This window comes from Alnus glutinosa, chromosome 6 (genome assembly GCF_958979055.1).
Source record: "Alnus glutinosa chromosome 6, dhAlnGlut1.1, whole genome shotgun sequence".
Lineage (NCBI taxonomy): Eukaryota > Viridiplantae > Streptophyta > Magnoliopsida > Fagales > Betulaceae > Alnus > Alnus glutinosa.
This window is the reverse complement of record NC_084891.1, coordinates 27,559,732-27,580,452: the sequence shown is the minus strand read 5'-3', so window position 1 is coordinate 27,580,452 and position 20,721 is coordinate 27,559,732. Positions and strand designations below refer to the sequence as shown.

General features: G+C 36.9%; 3 protein-coding genes and 1 non-coding gene across 5 annotated transcripts; 2 read left to right on the top strand and 2 right to left on the bottom strand.

Moving 5' to 3' along the window:
• Window positions 1-132: 132 nt before the first annotated feature.
• On the top strand, window positions 133-4,457 carry LOC133870734 (uncharacterized). 2 transcript variants are annotated; one of them, XM_062307941.1, is made up of 7 exons: window positions 133-386; window positions 634-1,245; window positions 1,943-2,130; window positions 2,754-2,992; window positions 3,096-3,295; window positions 3,788-3,913; window positions 4,010-4,457. In XM_062307941.1, the coding sequence occupies exons 1-7, from the start codon at window positions 231-233 to the stop codon at window positions 4,106-4,108; spliced, it is 1,620 nt and encodes a 539-aa protein (XP_062163925.1). In that variant the 5' UTR covers window positions 133-230; the 3' UTR covers window positions 4,109-4,457. The 2 variants fall into 2 exon arrangements, with proteins under 2 accessions (XP_062163925.1, XP_062163926.1); XM_062307942.1 differs by having other exon boundaries at window positions 273-386; window positions 620-1,245.
• A 1,503-nt stretch (window positions 4,458-5,960) lies between these two features.
• LOC133870988 (uncharacterized) lies at window positions 5,961-9,019 on the bottom strand. Its single transcript, XM_062308311.1, has 2 exons — window positions 8,592-9,019; window positions 5,961-6,254 (listed from the first exon to the last, which is right to left on the bottom strand). The coding sequence occupies exons 1-2, from the start codon at window positions 8,946-8,948 to the stop codon at window positions 6,225-6,227; spliced, it is 387 nt and encodes a 128-aa protein (XP_062164295.1). The 5' UTR covers window positions 8,949-9,019; the 3' UTR covers window positions 5,961-6,224.
• A 55-nt stretch (window positions 9,020-9,074) lies between these two features.
• On the top strand, window positions 9,075-9,147 carry TRNAF-GAA (transfer RNA phenylalanine (anticodon GAA)). The gene has a single exon. It is a non-coding gene; the product is annotated as a tRNA-Phe (tRNA).
• A 2,947-nt stretch (window positions 9,148-12,094) lies between these two features.
• On the bottom strand, window positions 12,095-20,082 carry LOC133870148 (zinc finger CCCH domain-containing protein 6). Its single transcript, XM_062307206.1, is given in 5 exon segments — window positions 12,095-12,984; window positions 12,987-13,051; window positions 13,139-13,260; window positions 13,411-13,620; window positions 20,023-20,082. Coding segments are annotated over 5 exon segments (1,347 nt in total).
• Between the last annotated feature and the right edge of the window lie 639 nt (window positions 20,083-20,721).

Sequence of the window (20,721 nt, the reverse complement as noted above, 5' to 3'; positions counted from 1 at the left end):
GTCGGGTCAGGTTGAAGAGCATGTGGATCCGGATCTCACCGGTTTAGTTGCGATCATTGGGCCGTACCTTTTGACCCAGCCCAGAAAACCAAGTGCTTCGTATAAGCCCAACCGCGAGGTCTCTTTTGTCGAAAACGGTGCGTATCGGAAAGCGTCGACGTCGTTGCGAAACAAACGGTGGCGGTCAGAAAAGAAAAATCGCAAGAAAAAATTCGAAAATTGCAGCGAGAATGGGAGCGTCGAGTTCGACGGAGCAGAAGGTTTCGACGGAACAACGAGAGGTCGAATCCCTAGCGGCTTCCATGGGAGCTCTTCCTATGCTACGGAAATCTTTCTCCAGACTTGCCGATCCTCAAACAAATGCAGTTCCCATCAGAACCCTACAGGTACTCAATCACCCTAGGACATTCGAGTTTCAATTTTCTATATTCAGAAACCCTTATTATTGAATTCAATTCCCTATTCTATGCCTCAATCTTCATTCTTAATGCGATAATTCTCGCCAAGAAAGCCGAATTATTGTGTGTTACGCTCTCGGTTTAGCTGAAAGTTTCAAATTTCTAGTTTTCTTTGTCAATCTGTATACATATTGTCAGCTTTTTCACTCTGATATAAAAAGTTAATGGTTTGTAGCAATGCTTCTGCTTAACTTATGAAAACCTAGTCTCTGAAGCACCGGAGATACCCAATTCCTTCCCTTTGTTGTTGGATAATCTGGGCTCGTCGATCGCTGACCTATTTTTCGTGCCCGAGGAAGGGGGAGTCAGTTGGGTTGAGTTTGTGAGAGGGTATAATAAGTGCTGTGGAAGGATGTCAGCGACAATGTCGCTTAATACACTGCTCAGGGTGTATGCTGCGACAGTGGCAAAATCGGGTCTTCCTTTGAAACTGGAGTTTGAGTCTGATGATGCTGACTGTAAGATAAATGGGTCGGTCTTGGCCAACGACGTGCTTATGCTTCTTTGGCTGTGTTGGACTATGTCGTGGAATGTTAGAATGTTGAGAATTTCCAAGGCAAAAGCAAATTTATGTCTGCCGGAGATTAGTCATCTGGTATTATCAGCTGTCACCTCGTGTGCTGAAGTTAGCAGTGGCTTGAATGTGTGGCATTGTGATGTCTTAGGGTTGGACGTTCAACTTCCCGTGGGAAAGTTTCTGACATGGGCCTTTAAAACAGTGCCGAGCCTCCCAGATTGCTTTACACAATTTGTCCATGCAAGACTACAAAACTTTCTCAATCCAGAGGTATTAAATTTCTTTCTTCGAACCTGCACAGGTCCATTAAACCCTAATTTCAATATCATCATGTTGGCTTGCATCTATCTGCAGTAGATTTGTTTATATAGATTTGCTCACTATGCATATACATCATCGATGTGCATCTTATGTGATCAATCTGCTTTGCATTGTGTATATGATGATTTGCTCACTGTTAAGCTGACTGAAGATTTTATTAGTTTCTCTAAACTGCAAGTGCCGTCAAGATTTTGAGTTTATTTATGCTTTTGGCACTTGCTACCAGCACTATGCTTTTATGTACAATACAATATTTTGATGCTCGCTTTCTTTTTTATGTTAATTCCATATTGTAATTTTCCTCGTCAACCTTCATAAATACAACACAAATAATTCAATTGGTAATAAGATGTCAATACTTTTTTGGTTTTGGATGTGTGAGCGTTTGGTCCAAAGGAAGGGGGATGAAGAAATTCGAACCAGTGATCTCCACTTCATGAGGTGTGGTTTGTAGCCACATATGCTACTCCTTGGGGTTGTGAGATGTCAATACAACCAAGCTGTTTATGTCAATTGCCACTCTCATACTTTTAACCCAAATTATATCTGATGAGCTTTCTACAGTATGATGATTATGGGAAAAAAAAATCATTTCATTTGGTTGGAGGGGGTCCTTGGACCAATGGTTTTTCTTAATCTATTTCAGGATGAATGTGCTTCTTCAATTACATCAGTAGGAGAGATTTCCTCAACTAAGGCATGCCATTCTAATCTTTTAACCTGTGGAAGGGCATGGGCAATTTCCCTCACACTGAGAAGTACTATAAGTGAAGAGATCTCACGAGTATGCTTTGCAAGCGATGACGATGCAACAGATGATAACCTTCTTTATCAGTTTGTTATCTTACCTGATAATCTTGTCTTGCCTGAGATGTTACTTATATTGTCTTGCTTGTCCAGATTCTGTCAAATAAGCAAACGTCTGTCCAACTGAAATTGGAATTGATAGATACACGGTTTTTTTTTTTTCCAGCCTTATAGGACTTCAGATTTTGATTTTCTGTTTATTCTAGGAGCATGCAACTGGAAACAACAAACAACCACCTGCTACTCACAGATTTCATGATTAACCTTAGAACCTGAGTTTTTTTAGCTCCTGCTAAAATTTTGTTATTATTGCTCGTGGTGCTTATTGCCATATTATACTCTCATTCCACATTTTGTGGCTATAACTTCATGGAAAATTGTTTATTCTATAACACCCATTATATGGCTTTTGTGTAGGTATGCTAAACACCTCGTCCTTCACACTTCTTTAGATGCAAATGCATATTTAGAATTGTTTAATCTTATTGTTTTCTTTCTTAAACTTAATCTTATTATTTTCTTTGCTAAACAATTCATTCAAATGAGAGTTACAATTGTTAAGTTGACTAGGATATCGTCTTTTATTATTTTTAAGATGCAAATGCAATGTAGAATTGCTTCTTTAGCATTTATTGGCTACTACTTTGTAGGTCATCTCTTCACGGGAGAGGCTTGAACAGATTCTGGTCTAATATTGAAGGATACAGGGGTCCATTGCTAATGTTGGTTTCTGCAAGTACAGGAGATGCTCATGAGGGTAGTACCAATGTTAGGAAATGGATCATAGGTGCAATCATGCAGAATGGTTTTGAAAATAAGGATCTGTTCTACGGAAGCTCAGGAAGCCTATATGCTATAAGTCCAGTCTTCCATGTGTTTTCATCTACCGGTATGTAACATAGAGTGGGGGGGGGGGAAAGGGGGATCATTTTCTTTCTCATTTTCTTCCTGCTAAATTTCTTGTGTCCAATTACATATGTAATGATTGACAGGGAAGGAAAAGAACTTTGTATACAGTCACTTGCATCCTACTGGTAAAATATATGAGCCACGGAAAAAGCCCGTGGGAATTGCTTTTGGAGGAACCATGGGAAATGAGAGAATCTTTGTTGATGAAGATTTTTCTAGAGTTACCATTCGCCATCATGCCACTGACAAAACCTACCATCCTGGTTCCCTCTTCCCAGATCAGGTATAGTTGCAATGTTGCAATGACTTGTTGCCCTAGCTTGAGGGTTTTGAAACCAATATTGCAGTAGAGTCAAGTATCGGTACTTAGTTATTGCAGATAATTACACTGAATCTAAAATTGCTAGTTTTTCTGTTATTTCTTTCATGAAAGAACAAAATCGATATTTTTTATTTTGTTTTTCATACTCTATTGACATTATGTTTCCACCATGTCTGATGTATCTACCATTTTGTTTTCCTTTATTTCTATCTGTATTTATGTGTTTGCGATAAATTTGACTACTTCTCCATGCTGTTGTGATTAGTTTCAATATCTGATCTGATATTTTCCTCTGTGGACTGATATGATAAAGCTAACATATCCTATCAGGCACAGTAGGGAGGTTAAATAGGAATTCACTAAAGAAATGTGGTCTTGGAAGCTATGTGATCTACCACTTAACCACTTGAAAAGCTTCACACTGTAAGTTTAAAGTGGATTGGTGTATTTCAGGGGTTCCTACCTGTTGAAGCGTTGATTTCAGAAGTGGAAGTTTCGGGACTCGGTGGGAGAGGGAAGAAGGAATTGCAAAATTCATATAAGAAGAGAGAAGAGCTTTTCACCGAGCAAAGACGAAAGGTAACCTATCTAGATCGATTTGTATGCTGTTGAATTTTGTATTTGAAAGTTGAATGTAAATGGCATTGATATTACGTTCCTTCACTCCTCTTGCAGGTTGACTTGAAAACATTTGCAAGTTGGGATGATTCACCTGAGAAGATGATGATGGACATGGTCTCTGATCCTAATGCAGTTCGACGGGAAGATCGCTAAATTAAACTTTCAGGTTTAGGCATAATCCAAATGCCTTATTTTACTTTTGGCTGCTTAGGGTGCTATCAATATTTAGAGGAGGTCAATTAGGCAAATGATTTTCTTGAGTCTCGTACTGTTGCTCGGAAGCGGCCGGAAAGAAAATTTGAAGGGTGAAACTAACCAAAGTGTTGTAGGTTTTATATTATGCAAATGTATTCTACGGCTGCAATTGCATTGTATTGTGCTTATGTCCATGGCCTTGTAGGGCTAAATTGTCCATATCTAGTTTAGGAAGTATGAGGACTGGAAACTTTCCTTTTGTTGTTGTGTGCATAGTAAAAGTGTCCGAGTACTGTTTCTGTTTTTTTGTTTTGGTTGTTCGGGGTGGGAAGACGAGAGAACAATCGGTTTTTCTTCGGTCAAATATGGACAGAACAATCTTGATCCCCATAAATCTCACACCCAATCTGAGTTTCGGCACAGCCCTCGACCAGAGTTTCAGCACTAGTGTATAATCAGATTTTAAAAGGAAAAAATAAAAGAAAAGAAAAAGCATTTACCAATACATTAGGATCTCTTCCCAAAAGCACAGGATGAGAAGTGAGATCGTACGTTTAAGATTCATTGGATTTGTTACAAACAAACAAACAAAAAAGTACCACACCTCAAGGTCCAAAATAATTTTGAAGAAGAGTTTTTCCCACCAACCTATTAAATTGGCATATGTTCTTAGAACACGTGATTTTCAATTACATTCTTAAGTTTTACATGCATCGTGCTTGAACTAGAGGAACTTTATTCCCAATTTGAAGAAAAACTTAGCCTAATTCCAAAGACTACATTCCAAAGCTAAGGGTTTAATGCGCGCGTTCTTTCTTTTTTTTTTTTTTAATTAAATATGAAAAAAAGGGTTACAAGATTAAATCTTTCTCGCTTCTGATCCTAATGGGAGAGAAGATAGAAAATCCTATGGGAATGCTTTCAAAAACATAATTAGAAGCGACCCATTTATCTAAACAATATGTCCGAAAGTTAGCATTACAAGACACTTTCAAACCATTCCAGCTGTGAAAGGAAGATAAAACTAAACTAATACCTGAACTTATAGAGGATAATGGAATCAGAGACTTGGAACTAATGGTCTACAACTCCGTTTGAACATTTTCATTTTCCTTTTTTTTTTTTTTTTTTTATTATAATCAAAACAAAAACATTAAAAAAAAAAAAACAATTCAAAACACAAAATCCTCACAAAACACTCAAACTTATTTTCATATTTATATCATACCAAACACGTTATTCAAACAAAACAAAAAAAAACACAATCTAAAAAGCATTAACAAACGGTGCCTAAATTCTAGGTTAATTCAGGTATGAAAGTGTGTTTTGATTGGACTAGAACAAAAGAGGGGTGCTACACATGCACCCTTCATCCCCCTCTCATCATCCCTTTTCATTAAACAAATTGATTTTAATGAAAAAGTAGTCAGGGACTACTTTTTCATTAAAATCAATTTGTTTAATGAAAATGGGGGAATGAAGGGGGGATGAAGGGATGGTTTTTAGCATTTCTCATAACAAAATCTATCCGCGCTCTCTCTTTAGTCTATCTCCCCACAAAATGGGCCATTGCCTCACCCTTCGGATTCTTCGGAAACAAGACTTGCTGCAAGCCAGCTGATCACTGGGCCTTCTGTATCGTGTTTCAAGGACACAAATTGAGTTTCCTTTGAATGTACATTTTGGTGAGGCTACTGTGAGTCGTAGCTCTAAATTTAATCGATGTTTCTCTGCTATAGCTATTTGTTCCATGCTTTTACCTGCCCCATCATGCATGCCAAAACTCTTTCATTTGACGACCATAAAAGGATGAATAAAAGAAGTAAAAAGATTTATAAACATCCACAAAATCATGCAGCAAGGATTCAATTAAATCAACCCGACACACCCAATGCCTCCATGGTGAAGCACAACAAACATGCTATCAGTACAAAACAAGGCATAGTTCAAAATCCTGTCTCACGTGCGGCATTTTCTTATAAAAAATGAAATGTTCAATTACAGTGTAGCAAATCTGACAACTCTCCATAATGATCCCAAGCAACAAGTAGATTGTAGATCAGACAAGATACAGTTACTGCTTCTTCTCTTCTGCTTTCCTTGGCTGAAAGAAAAGTCACATTGGTAGCATTAGAATTTAAATCATTATCAATTATGAAACCGAATTCGGTTTCATGAATTATCAAAAGAGAATTCTCACTTATCTACAAACACACACACACAGTGACACAGAGCAAGTAAGAAAAAGAAACAAAGGGCGATATCCTCTGCCATCTAAAGCTATCTCCATGAGCAAGAAGCTACAAAACTGCCAACCGGAAACCACATACACAAAACAAAGCAGAAAATGGAAAAGTATGCGCTTTCTACTCATGCAACAGACTATGGTTCTGCCATTCAGCAAGTATCCAGCACAGACCAAGGCCTTCAGTTATTGGAGATTGTAACATCCACAAAATATACTTTTGTAGCGACTTGTGGAAAATTACATAATATCTATAATCATAAGAAGATTGTAACCACAATGCTGTTATATTTATTAGACACTTGTTTCTCTTTCTCCAACTCCTTCCTTACTCTTTAATGCAGAGGGGAGTTTATCTAGGATATAAGAGGGAAAGTCATGCAATTTGCATACTAAACTTCTCACGTAATACAATATTTAACAAACAGTAACACCAATGCTTTGTAGGACACTTAGAAGGAGTTTAAATATCAGACACGTGAGGACACGATTCTCATCACTGCCAGTAACTTCGATACTTTCCGAATCCATGTGTTGAACTATGAGTGTTTTATGCATTTGACAAAACAGTCAACACATGGTTACTTCTCTCCTAATTGCTTTTTGGGAAAATATAATGGAACCCCCAGTGCTTTATCTGATTTTGACTTTTAAACCTCAGTTTCCAATTTGCAAATTTAAGACCTGAGTTTATGATTATTTTAAATTCAAGACTTTTGTCTATTTTTCCATCAAATAAATAACAAAAATGATATGAAAATATAATTACGCCCCTCCTATAATTATTATTTTTTAAATAAAAAAAAAAAAAAAAAGGCTAGGTCATGCCCAGCACAATGGTGGCTGGGTGAGAACCCAACCGCAGCCATAGCTGGGTCGTGTACAACCACCGTGCTGGGTTACCCAGCCAGGCAGCCATGGCCGCGGCTAGGTTGTTCCCAGCCACTGCGACCAGGTCATACCCGGCCACCGTTGTGGCTAGGTCATGGCCTAGCCTCTTTTTTAAAAAAAAAAAAAAATATATATATATATATATATATATATATATATATAGGAGGTCATAATTTTATTTTCATATCATTTTTGTTATGTGACGGAAAAATGAATAAAGGTCTCCAATTTAAAATGATCGTTAATTCGGTTCTTAATTTTGCAAAATTGAAAACTGGTTTCTAAAAGTCAAAATCAGGTAAAGCACAAAGGGGTTCCATCATATTTTTTCTTATTTTCACTACCTACTGTTCTCTTACAAGCAAATGAACACTTAACATAGAAAAACATATGTGTCTAACAATATAAATTCACAAAGACGCACATATTTAACCAAGTCCTTGCATCTGAATTTCAGGAGTTGGCCATGTCCAACACCCTGTGACCATCTCTATAAATCATATGGTACAACAATTTTCATGCAATTATATAAAAATAAAATAAAAATGGTTCAATTCATCATCAAGTTTTCTTACCCTCAGTTTTAGATTGGTGCTTGTGGTGATAAGTGTATGGGAAGGAGGGGATGCAGCACATACTAACACACGTGCTAGAGTTCTACTTAGAGGCAAAATGCTTTCCAAGGGATTCAGATTCTCAACCCCCATTTGAAAGCCATAACATTGAAGTTAAGCTTCAGGTTGGTCCATCGAGTTAAATTGTTAGGACAACATGATACTTAACCCGTAAAACTCCATCTGTAAAACGCTGAGTTTTAAACGAAATATCGTTTAAGATTTTGGAAACATGTAAAGTGAAAACTATAGAGTAAGCTTTGAAACAAAACAAAAGAGATAACAGCGGTCAACCCCCCTCATCCACACACAACAAATCATATAGACCAGAAGTTACAATCCCTGAATCGCTGAAGTCACACAACCCATATAATGAGATGATAAATGTTACAGACATGCACCACAGAATCAAATGTGCACCCATTTGTAGAAAGTTGGGGAGAGACTAATAAGATATACCAGTGTCCCACTTATTGCATTCGACCAAAATGAAAGAAAGTTGCTTTATCAACAAGAAATAGTAATCATTGTTATAACGGCCTCAGAACTACAAGCACCAAAATAATAATTCACCATCAAAAAAATCTTCCATACCAACTGTTCGACCAAATTCCTCAACCGCGCCCTAGAATATAAACCCAAACGAAAGACAACCCAAAAATCTAAGCAGCGAGAGAGAACAATACCGCACCTTGGTACCGGGGGCGAGTTGGTGGAGCTCCTCCTCAGGGATCATAACGGGCCAGGCCTCGCCAGCCTCTCGGAACATTTGCTCGGTCTCGAGGAGCTGACCCTTTTCGAGAATCATGTTCCTTATGGTCTGGGCCGGGGTGGATGTGGCGTCGAAGACCTCCTCAACCCCGTTGACGAAAGTGACGGTGATCTGGGGCGGGTGGTCGTCGGTTCGGCGCTTCACCTGGACTTGACAAGCGGCGTTGGACTCTTTGGCCTTGCGCGCATTGCACTGCGCCAAGAACTCCATGCACGACGCTGTGCGTGGGTCTAACGCATTGAACTCGATCCGAACCCTTGAGAGGAACTTCAACATTCTTACAGCCTCCTCTCTCACTCTCTTTCGCTTTCTGCTCGAGAATTAGAGCCTTAGAGGGGTTACCGAAAGTGAGAGTCTAGAGTCTGTAGTCAAATGCAATATGGCGGAAGCATTGTTCAATATGCGGGGATAGCTCAGTTGGGAGAGCGTCAGACTGAAGATCTGAAGGTCGCGTGTTCGATCCACGCTCACCGCAATTCCGGACCACGAGAGAGATGTGAACGGGCCATTTGCTTATAGTTTGCCTGCTATATTGCATGGGCCCAGGAAAGTCCCCGGGCCGCTTTCTGCAGAGATGCAGCCTCGGAAACGAGGTGGTCTTCGAAGTTGGGAATTCTCTCGCCATCGTGCGAAGGGCTGAGACGTGTGTGGAGCCCCTCGAATTCCTGCCGAAGCATGTTGGCCGACAACACGCAGTTATTCACATGGTCCATTGGGCTAACTGAACGGGGCTTACTCTCTCGTGGTCCAACTTTTTTTTCACTCAGCCTCTGAGCTTTTTGCTTGAGTTGATTGCTTCTAGTCTCAGTTCACGAATAGGATTTCTTTGTTGTCGTTCAATTTTTATTTTTTTTAAAAAAAATTGTGGGTATTTTAGTAATTTTAGTTCAATTCCAATGAAGACATATGTGTTGTTTCCAAACTCAATAATATGAATAGTTATTCAATTCCCTGTAATAGCTATTTTTTCTTTTCTTTTTCTTTTTTTTATATATAATTATTATTTTTCTTAATAGAATAGTCATTTTGAATAACAAACGTATCGTTAATCTTTTAGCTTCAAATGCACCGTAATAGAATATTGAAAGTGTGAATCCCCCACCTCCCAACCCTATTTTGAGAAAAATAAATGATGAATCACATCGCTGTAACCTTAAGTGATAGCAACAGTATGGATATGAATCCCCTTGTAATTGTTGTCTAAATCACACACAATTCATACAGTCTCACAGAGAGGATTACAAGACCTACTCCCCAACAGCACACCCTATAAAAAAGGATTGAGAGTAGGGGACCCCGAGTCCCAAGGTTTCATGCAGCTCGAGGTGTTAAAGCCCACCTTCCCAAGCACTTCGGGACCTAAGATACCATTTTTCATTCCCAGCCCAAATTTTAAAATTTTTCAATAAGAAATTTCAATTATCCTTATCCTATGATGCGAACCCACTAATAACAAAACATAGGAAATGATAAATGAATTACTTCGAGAGAGTCGTGATCTCCAATGGCTACTTCGAGGGAGCCTTGACCTCCAAAGCACAGAAAATTGTATTCTAAAATAATAATCAACTCCTTACTTTGTTATTGATACTTGATAGTTTCCCTTTAAATATATAAACAATAGACTACTAATTACATAAGAGACCAATGAAAACTAAAATACTGACAATAAAAACCAATTAACACTTATAAAACTATCATTTAACAACTATTAAAATAACAAATATTAAAAATCATTAAGATCAAGGCGCGTTCTCCACTGTTGTGCATGTCAGCCAATCAAATGACCTTTTACCTTTCAATCACATTACCTTTTTCTTTTCCTTCTATTTTTATTTATTTTTTATTTATTTTTTTATTTTTTTTTTATCTTTCTACCAAAGGTCGTCTCGTGACTTTTTCTTCTTGATTTATTTTTTCTTTTCTATTCTTCCTCTAAGAAGCACATCTGACGCTTTTTTTTTCTTCTTATTAGTTTGACTTGTTGACCAAGACTTTATTTTTTTTCTTTTCTGCACCAAACAAAGGAAGCATATTTATTTTTCTTCTTTCTCATAAGCCACAATTCTAGTGAACTGTTGTGCGGAGAGGACCTAAATGGCACAACTTTGCAAGGGGTTTGTGAGATCAGTGAGATCGGAGGCATGGGGAGGTGGTGGTGCGATGATATGCGGCTGAAGGGAGTAGCGACACGGTGGCTTGTGGCAGGTTTGAAAGATCTGATGATGTAGCAGCCACGTTGGTGGTTAACGGCGTGTTTGGGTTGCTGGGTGGTCGAATGGGATGTTTGGGGATTAACAAGAACACTGGGTTTGGGTGAGACTGAGGGAAAGAGTGGTGCCGGTGGGGTAAGTGGTAAAAGGTTAAGATTTGTGGGTTGTGTTGTTGCACGGTGGTGGGATGCTAGATTTGGTTTTTAGGGCAACTTGATGGCACACATCGCTGATATGCTCCATGATAGAGCATACCTCATGCAGAATCTCAAAGAGCCTATCACCGCGTTGTTGTGTAGCCATGAATCGGTGATTGCTGTAGAAAACAATCAACATTGCTCTAATACTACTTGATGTAACAAAACATAGGAAATGAGAAATCGGCTACTTCGAGAGAGCTGTGATCGCCAATGGCTAATTCAAGATAGCCTTGACCTTCAAAACACAAAAAAACTGTGTTATAAAATAATAATCAACTCTCTTATTTGTTATTGATAGTTTCCCTTTAAATAGAGAAACAATAAACTACCGAATACATAAGAGACCAATTAGGTATTGACTTTTAAGACTAGAACAACTATAGTAAGGAAAGATTATGAATTAGAGATTTATTCCTTGTTATACTAGACTACAAAATAAATAAAGATTTATTCCTTATTAATCTCTAACTTAACTCTCAAGAAAAGATTACGGATTGAGGTATTGGAACTGCCCCGAAGTTGCAAATTCCTAAGATCCATACCACATGACTCATGAGGAAAAGTCACTGCTTTGATCTCCTTTCTCCCTACACATTTATTGACATTTCCCTTCCCTCACTCTAAGATTACTCACATATCCGATAAAGGAATTTTGTTAAAATCGTGTGAAAATTCTACTTTTTGCCAATAAATTTTTTTTTTTTTTTTATCAAAGAAGAATGTTACTACTAGATCATAATTTGGCACATCTACTTTCACATTTATTTAGAAATGCAATTATTCTGCATACTATGCAACACGAAGAAAAATTGCTCTTACATTAACTTAAACCCGCAATTTAATTGTCCCATCAAAGCTCTAACCAGAATATAAATTTTAATGTTCCACGCAGGAAAGAGTAAAATGATGAATACAATTTGATGATAAGACCAAGTCAAAACAGAACTAAAAGATTGAGAGCTGCTGCAATAAGCATTTCCATCTGGAAAATATACATACATGAGTGAGACTAATTGCTGATTTCCCTATCCACTTTCATTCTATTTGCACTTTACACCTCCGGCACGCCTCTACCCCATTGCTGGAATGATGCATCATGTTAATATGAACAGTTGGCTCCATGTCGACATCCCCTTGAACTATTGAAGTATATGCAAAGCTTCGTTATTTTGGGCCTCATATCTATTGATCTGTGGTTACTTACTAATTCCTGGTTTGCTCCTGACTGGTGACTCAGACGATTACCATATTGTGGAGGGGCCTCCTGTCTTTCTCCTCCATGTTGTTGAATCAAGCTCTTATAGTAGCTGATGTCCTTTGCTGGAGGAGCTCTAACAAGGGGTGGAGAGGAAACTGGAACGACTAGTGGTGGCAGAGGAAGTTGTGGATTCAGAGGTCCCGCCCTAACCCCATTTGGCTAATGGTAGAAAAGACTGGCCAATAGGGTAGCCGATGAGGATGTACATGTTACTGTCCGGTCAATGTGAACAGGAGGTTGATCTGATGAAGACACTGGAGGTGACCTTGGCTTCAATACGTCATGTGTGTTAGTGGCCGGTCCGTAGTCCGTAACCAATTTCTCAATCATTTTTGGGTTGCTTAGAATTTTAATGAACAAGTTATGGTCAATCAAGCTTCCTTGCTCATTGCTCTTCACAATTGCATTAAAGGCGGCAAATGCAGATGCTGCAACATCAGGTACATCAAGTTCTCCACCAAAGACCATTCCAGCAGCTGTTGTCTGGGTAGAAGGGTTTGCAATAGTAGGTAAACTACATGGGGATGGAGATGGAATTCTAGGAGCAAATGGTAGTGGATGTTGGCATAAGGAATCCGGAAATGGTGCCATGGAATCAAAAGATATATCTAGTGTCACATCTTCATCTTCAATGGGAGTAAGGGTATCAAAAAAGCTTGCTCATTGTTGTGACTCGAGTCTTCTGCATCCACCAAAACAGAGGAGTTGTACAGAGACAATAAAAACTGATCAGTTCAAGGAAGAGGATAAGCCAAGAGCAAAATCTTTTCAAGGGAAGAGTAAGTATCATACTTTGGAGGAATGGCCGAGGGGCGTGGATAAACAGCTTCAAGTACTCTCATCTCCCTCTGATTTTCAACCTCACTCTCTTTGCTTTCTTCCCCAGCAACCACTTGCCAAGTGACATCCAGCACAAACTGTAAAAATTAAATATAACAAAAATAACATTAAGAAAGCAAAGCAAAGAGCCTAAGGTGAAGCTTTCGTAATGGATTTTCGTTGGCACAATCCACTTCAAAAATACAAGGAAAATGGTCAAAATCAAAATTCTTAGAAGCATGATTTACCCGAGGAGGAGAACTCCATTCGACCAGAGGAATCTGAGACAACTTAATCTGCAAGTGGTTAGCAAGATGAACCCCTTCAAAACTGAGAGGAGGATTATCACCGGACCCTGATCCAATTGAATGCAACAACAACGATGTCTTTGCTTGGAGATGATCTTGAGAGCCCAACCCAGCTTGTGAAGGTGATTCCTCTGATAGGAACAGCCTAACCTGTTTATCATTATAGATAGGATAATATGTTAAATAGGCGAGTATATAAAACGCTGGATCCTCATTAAATTTCACAAATGCTGTTAAGGAACTAAAGGCTAAAGCTTTGGTACACAGGGAAATGGTAGTGTAAAAATACTTCAATACATAAAATTCACCACCACTTTCTCTCTAACCTTGTTTCAAATTATTATCTGACTTCAAATTTAAAGTAAAATGAATATATACAAGCCAAACAAAAATGAAGGACAACCTAAAAGAATAAAAAATATCCCAAAGCAAACTACCAAACCCAAATATGCATGAAATAACTTCACATTATCACACTAATTTCAGTGTAATTCAGAAAGATTAAGATAATCACGAGGACTATTGCATATCTCAATTCTAATACATTTGAACTAATAACCATTTATGATGGGGCATTTGGCTACAAAAATGGATATAGTACACCAATTTCCATCCAATTACCAGCTATGACCTACTTGTTTTGGACTATATCTTGAACATAGACCCATGAACTTGGCCCTGAAGAAGTTAAAAATAAAATAACAACTCCTCACAAACAAGACAAGATTCAGATGGGACCTATAACTGGGTGTGGCTATTTCTTAAGATAGTAACACATATAATTCGAGACTCTGGTTAACTAGACATTTCAGGAATCAGCTTAACTTTATGCCCTCCTCGGAACTGCTGGCAATCTTTCTACTCTCAACCTCTAGGTAAATTGCTTAATAAAAAAAATCTCTTGAATCTTTCATAGTTTCCGGAGGAAACATTTCACGGCATCTAATTTTCCTCAATGAAATTTCAATCCTTTGGCACTAGGAAGACAAACGGCCAAATATCCAACCTCCCTTCAACATGGTTCAGATTTTCCATCCGGCAAGCATAGGAGCCAAGCCAAACTAACTTCAAAATCCTCTACCCCTCAACAAAAGATAAAAGAAAGTGCATATGACAATTTGGTCAATTCTACCCGGTAAACAAGGATGCAAAATGTAGATGATCATTTGATCAATTCAAACGGGTAAACAAGGATGGTTGTTCTAACGAATCCTGTACATGCTGAGCTGAGACAGAACTCGCTTAAAAACTATGGTGAACTTTAAATTTGAGGCTTTTTTCAGCAACATTAGCACTGCCACCAATAAATTGGAAAAAAAAAATTAGTCATTGACAAGCATCCATCCTCTGTCAGCAACTTCGGAATCTTTCAAATCATTGAATCTGACACCGGAGCAGTTTAAAAAGCCTCTGATCTGACCCTGCAACTTTTGATCCCCATGTCAGAATAGCATTGTAGACAACTACTTATATCAACTCAAGATTAAAGATGTATCTTGTGTCAGACACTCTGGAAAGGCAACATTCCTTTAAATGGTTGGCCAACTAAGGTTTTCAGTCACCTTTCAGTCTGGCTCTTTTGCATGCCCTAGCCGCGAGTCTGTAGAACTTATCATAGTGAATTGACCCTCCCATGTTGGAAGTGGTAGAAGTCTTGGGCTAACCCTCATTTTCAAAAAGAAAGAAAAAGACAATTTTAGAAGGGAAAAATAAGAAAGCCTGCTAAGTTGCACCAATCTTACTAACGCATCAGCATGGAGCCATTAAAACTTTTGTAGCAATAGAACTAAACGAATAACAGATCCACTGATTCTTCAACCGTTTTTTTTTTTAATAAGTAATTCTTCAACCTTTAACGCGCACACATGCTCACACACATACAAACATTCATATTCTATAAATTGCCTTATTACGAAGACTGTGCCTGTAGAACTCAAGAGATGAAAACAATTATGAAGACATCAATTCTACAAAAAGAGACTCTGAAAAGGCACTTTATAGAAGTAAATCTCATAATTGTACAATTAACTTAACCATCCAGGAACACCTCATTCCCCCAATAATAGCCCTGCTATTTGACGCATGTCCAAAAAAAAAAAAAATGAATTGGACAAAAGGGTATGACTATGGGATAAGTCAAAAATGATCACTAACATGGAAACTTCAACTTAGGTTCTTTCCTGATAATTTTAGGACTCATGTCAAAGGCCAAATGGCACCAACATCTAAAACAAGAGACATCTACTAAACAACATGGGAAAACAAAGTAAAACAGTTGCAAAGCAACTGCCATGACTAGGTGCCTCCAAAAATTGAAACTAGAAGTTTTGCTTATATTCAATCACCTATTAAGCATAAAGATTAAATTTCGAACTACTATCAAAGCCACAATTCCACACAAACACAGTGATGTCCATCTTATGAGCTCTTTTTGCTTAGTCTTAGACATTTCTATTACAAGCCATAAGTAAGGTTGCATGCAATCAACAAACAAGATATATCATACAATTATAGGTAACTAACACCTATCAACAAACAAGATACATCATCAAACTATAGGTAACTAATACCTTAAGGAAAGAATGCAGATATACAGACCATTGGGTCACTTGCATAAACCATTAGACGAAGGAGATGGCTCATAGCCCAAAGGGCACCTGAAACCTCTAAACATATAGAGATCAAGCAGTATCATACATTCTTCTAAACTTTTTCACACTAAACCCTTTCCAAAGGCTCCTAGTAACTGACAATGAAATATAGCTCATTTATATCCAACACCCTTTGACTTAAATATTTATAGCTTTCATGCTTTTCTTGATCTTTTTTCTTCTTCTAGTTAGGTGTATCTCTTGTATACTTCCTGCATTACGCCTTTTGTGCCTTTATAATAATTTTACGATTACTTATAAAAAAAAAAATTACCAAAAAAAGAAAAGAAACTTGCACAGCAACTATTGCAATATGACATATATTTCACTTATTAGAGTCCCTTCTAATTCAAATTCCATGATAACTGATTGAGGTACACAACTTAGAAATGAATTTAGATGAATGTAAAAACCACCGTCCCATAGCAGTTTTTCTGAAAGTCCTAATAATTGATCTTGGAAGAAATTATGCAATTTCATAAAGTTTATTCACAAGACACTCCAATTCATGCAACAAGGCCTTTCTTCCAAAACACTTGGGGCCAGTTTCAAAATACATCTTATGTCATTAACCTCTATCGAAAGATATATTCACGGTAGAATAACAGGCTATAGTAAAATGTTTTCACCACCTCATCGTACATTATTTTCTCCATTTTGCTAGTGTAGCACATTCAACTTAATTAAAAAATATAACCCCTCCAATCATCACTGTGTGTTACAAACGACTATATCATGACATACATTTAACTCCTCTAGTTCTTTTTTTTTTTTAGATAGCTCATCTAGTTCTCAAATTGATCCTCAATGACCTTTAACTTGCATTTGTTTATTATATTATTTCATTTTATTTTCATCATAAATAGCCACTTAATCATTCAACATGCTCATTGCAACTTCAAAATGTATGGAAAAATGTTGCATCACCTACCATCTAAACATATGTTATTTAGTATTCATATAAAACTATAAAAGTGATAATTATCTTATTTTCATATGCCCTTCTTTGAGAGCTTGCATAGGTGAATGGTAGAGCGCCAAGCAGCTACGTGGATTTTAAATTTATAAGTTTACCACTCGCAATAGTACGAATCAATTGTACTATAGTAAGGGTGATCGAACCACAGAGATTATTAGTTGTTTTGCGTAATGGAATATTAAAGAACGTATTTAACTTAACTTAAGAGTAAAAATAAAAGTAAAGGTTGTAGAATTGAAGCTACAACAATAGAGTGAAGGAATGAAAGCAGAAAATGAAAACAAACTAAGAGAAAACTTAGGGTGTTGATCTTTATCCAATTCTCAACCAATGAAATGCTTAAAGTCTATATGGTTCTTCCTAACATGCATGATATGAGCGCGTAATGGGCGTCAACCATTACGACGACCTCGACGTGAAAAAACTTTCGTTAAGACGTAGTTATAAAGCACCTAGTTTTACATTAATCTACTCCACATAAAGATTAATCTATAATTGAAAAACGTTTACACTACGAAAGGTGTGGAGTGATTAATGCTCCCTAGCTTACTACTCTACAACACATCCTAATAAGTATACACAATACATAAAAACCCTAATTAGGCCACAATGATAAAATATATAGTTTCACACCAAACTATTTCACATAAAGTTTAAACTACAATTGAAAAACATTTTAGACTACCAAAGGTGTGAAATGATAGGTGTTCCCTAGCATACCCTATAAGGCGACTCTAATGAGAAATCACACATCATGTCAAATAGCATCATTGCAAAAGACATCGTTCTTGTTTCCAATAACGTTGGTTTTACTCAAGAAATCTAAGAAAACTCATAGACAAGTTTAACTCTTTTTCATGAATAATTAGATTGGAATCTTGAAAACAAAACCTTTTAGCATGGGTTTTGAGATCCTCTAGCCCTTAACAATCATCAAACATCTAAAGAAAATCCTAAGAACCTCAAGAACACTTCATGGTTTTTGGATTGGATTTTGATCAAACCCTAATAACTAAATTAGCTAGACATGAAGTAAACTAATTTAAGCATGAAATTAAAGAAAAACAGTAAAAAAAACAAGATTTAAATAAACTAAGAACACTATATTAATAAAAGAGAATTCAGATTACAAAAGGAAATGAAAAGCATTAAAATTAACTAAGATACACCTGAGACAATCGAAGCTCCCAAAAGATGCATACTTCTACATCTCATGTTGCTCTCTATTTATAGAGGAAGAGATTTACAAAATAATATCTAAAGAAGAGATAAGATAAGAGATATTTGGAAATATCTAAGATATTTTGGAAATATCTGAAAATATCTAAAAATATCTAGAAAATATCTAACAAATATCTAGAAAATATCTAAGATATTTAAAATATCAAGGAAAAGTGATATGTCAACATTGTTCCAGATTGTTCCGAAAATATCCAAATTCGATCGATCGATTATAAAGTCGATCGATCGCATTTCGCTCGATCGCATTCTTCTTCGGCTGATGATTCGATCGATCGATTATAAAGTCGATCGATCGATTTGCCTTAGCCGATTCTTCACTTGGCATGAGCAACTTTGAACTCTGGAAATGACCAAATCTCCCTTGATGTATTTTAAGGTCTAATTCATGTGTTTTGAACTAGATTTCAATTAAGACCTGAAAATAAGATAAAACACAAAAACTACAACAAAACGTTACATTTACAACACAAACTAGGCATAACAAATGTAAATTAAGGGGTCTTGAATAGAATAATTCAAGACTTATCAGTAAAACTGCCAAAATCTTCAAAAATGTCTCTAGCAATAGTTTTACAGCATAAATGTTTACATTTTAAGGCATTTTCTATATTAGTTTCACATATAAACAGGTTTTAGTTTACAAGTAGCTGATATTTATAATATTCAAGGCATTTATTCCACAAGACAGTTCCTCATTCCATTGTTCAGTAACCTGCTTCCTCCATTTCCCTCCATGTATGATTCATGTTAGCAATGAAAATTACAAATGAGCTTGGTGCAAAGGTAATCAATATCAACTATTACTGCTAGGTTTTTAAATTATCCAGTATTCCCTATGTTCTCAGGTTCTAAAACAAAGGGCTGGCCTCGAACCACGGTGCCCTATGTTGCTGAAAAGATTTAGCATTAGTTGTAATGAGTCTAGAATCTAGAATATAGGATCCAGGAAGATATCTCTCAGCAAAACCGTCATAATAAGAAATTAATCCCCATTTTATTTTATTTTTAGATCTACCTTTTTTTTAGATGAATGAGTAATTTTATAGAAGTAAACTGAAAGTTTACAACACTCCAAAAAACTGGAACTCAGCTACAAACAGCAGCACCCAAAAAAGCTCATATTGATTTATCATTATTCTTTTTCAGTTCTACTTCTCATACTTATGTATGATATCAAGTAATTTACTTACAATATCACATAAATATGGAAATGAACGTAATTCATTTCCAGCATTTGGCGTTAAGTTATATTTGCATGTCATTTCAAACAAATTTCTTGCCAGCTACTCCATGGCTTCTCAAAGTTTCTTTCTTTTTGACATTTTAATTGTGTTTCTGTACTTACATGAATACAATGGATTTATTGGATTATTAAGTTATCTAATACTCTCATTTAGCAAAAAAATGGTTGAATTTTATCTTCAAATGCCAATGAAATGTTATCAAGAATACTAAAAGTATATCCTGCAGACCCAACAACCACAGTGAACCAGATATATCAAAGAATCGCAAACAAGTGTCTTTATGTTAAACACTAAAGGGGTTAGATCAAAATACACCAATAAAAATTACACACTTCGAGCTCAAACAAGGGAGTGTTGGATTATATCAATTTTATTTCAATTACACATAGATTAGGTTATTGTATTATGAGCTTGGTCACTGAAATGCAAGTTTTACCTGACAAAGGTCTACATCTGAAGCCTAAGAAACCCTTTTCATATTGTACAATCCCTGCATAATTTACGGAATCAAAAATCCCCCCAAACTTCTTTTCCCGGCTCCGGTTTCCAATATATCTTTATGACAGGTTTCAATTTCAGGTCTAATCTCGGAGCTACGAGTAATAAGACAAAAACCATACTCTCAGATTCGAAACCCTAGTCTTACTGTGTCGAAGACCTTTATATAACTTACCACTTCTGAGAACCCCAATTGTACCAAATTTACACGATCGAATCGTAGAGTCAGAGAGACCGATCGAAATCTTCTACCACTATATTACGAGGCATAACGAAGAGATCCATGGAAACCCTAGATCCTCTAGCTTTCCTCACAGCCCTTTGTATATCTTTCTTTCTTTCTTTTTTTGTTTTTGTTTTTTCCTCCCCTTTCATTTTTTTTTTTTTTTGTTTGTTTGTTTGTATATGTTCCCTGCTGACGCATGTGGTGCAGAAGCGCGTATCATTTGAGAGACATCAGGGTTAGATTCGTTGCATGCACGCGCTAAAAATGCAAGTGGGGTTAGTTAAGCTTTTGCCTTTTTGTATTTCTGGCTAGATTCTGACCACAATTTTTTGAGTAAAACGATGATAAGACCGTAACTAACTAGAGCGGTTGGCTTAAGGTCCAATCAATACTCTACGGCCAGAGGGTCGT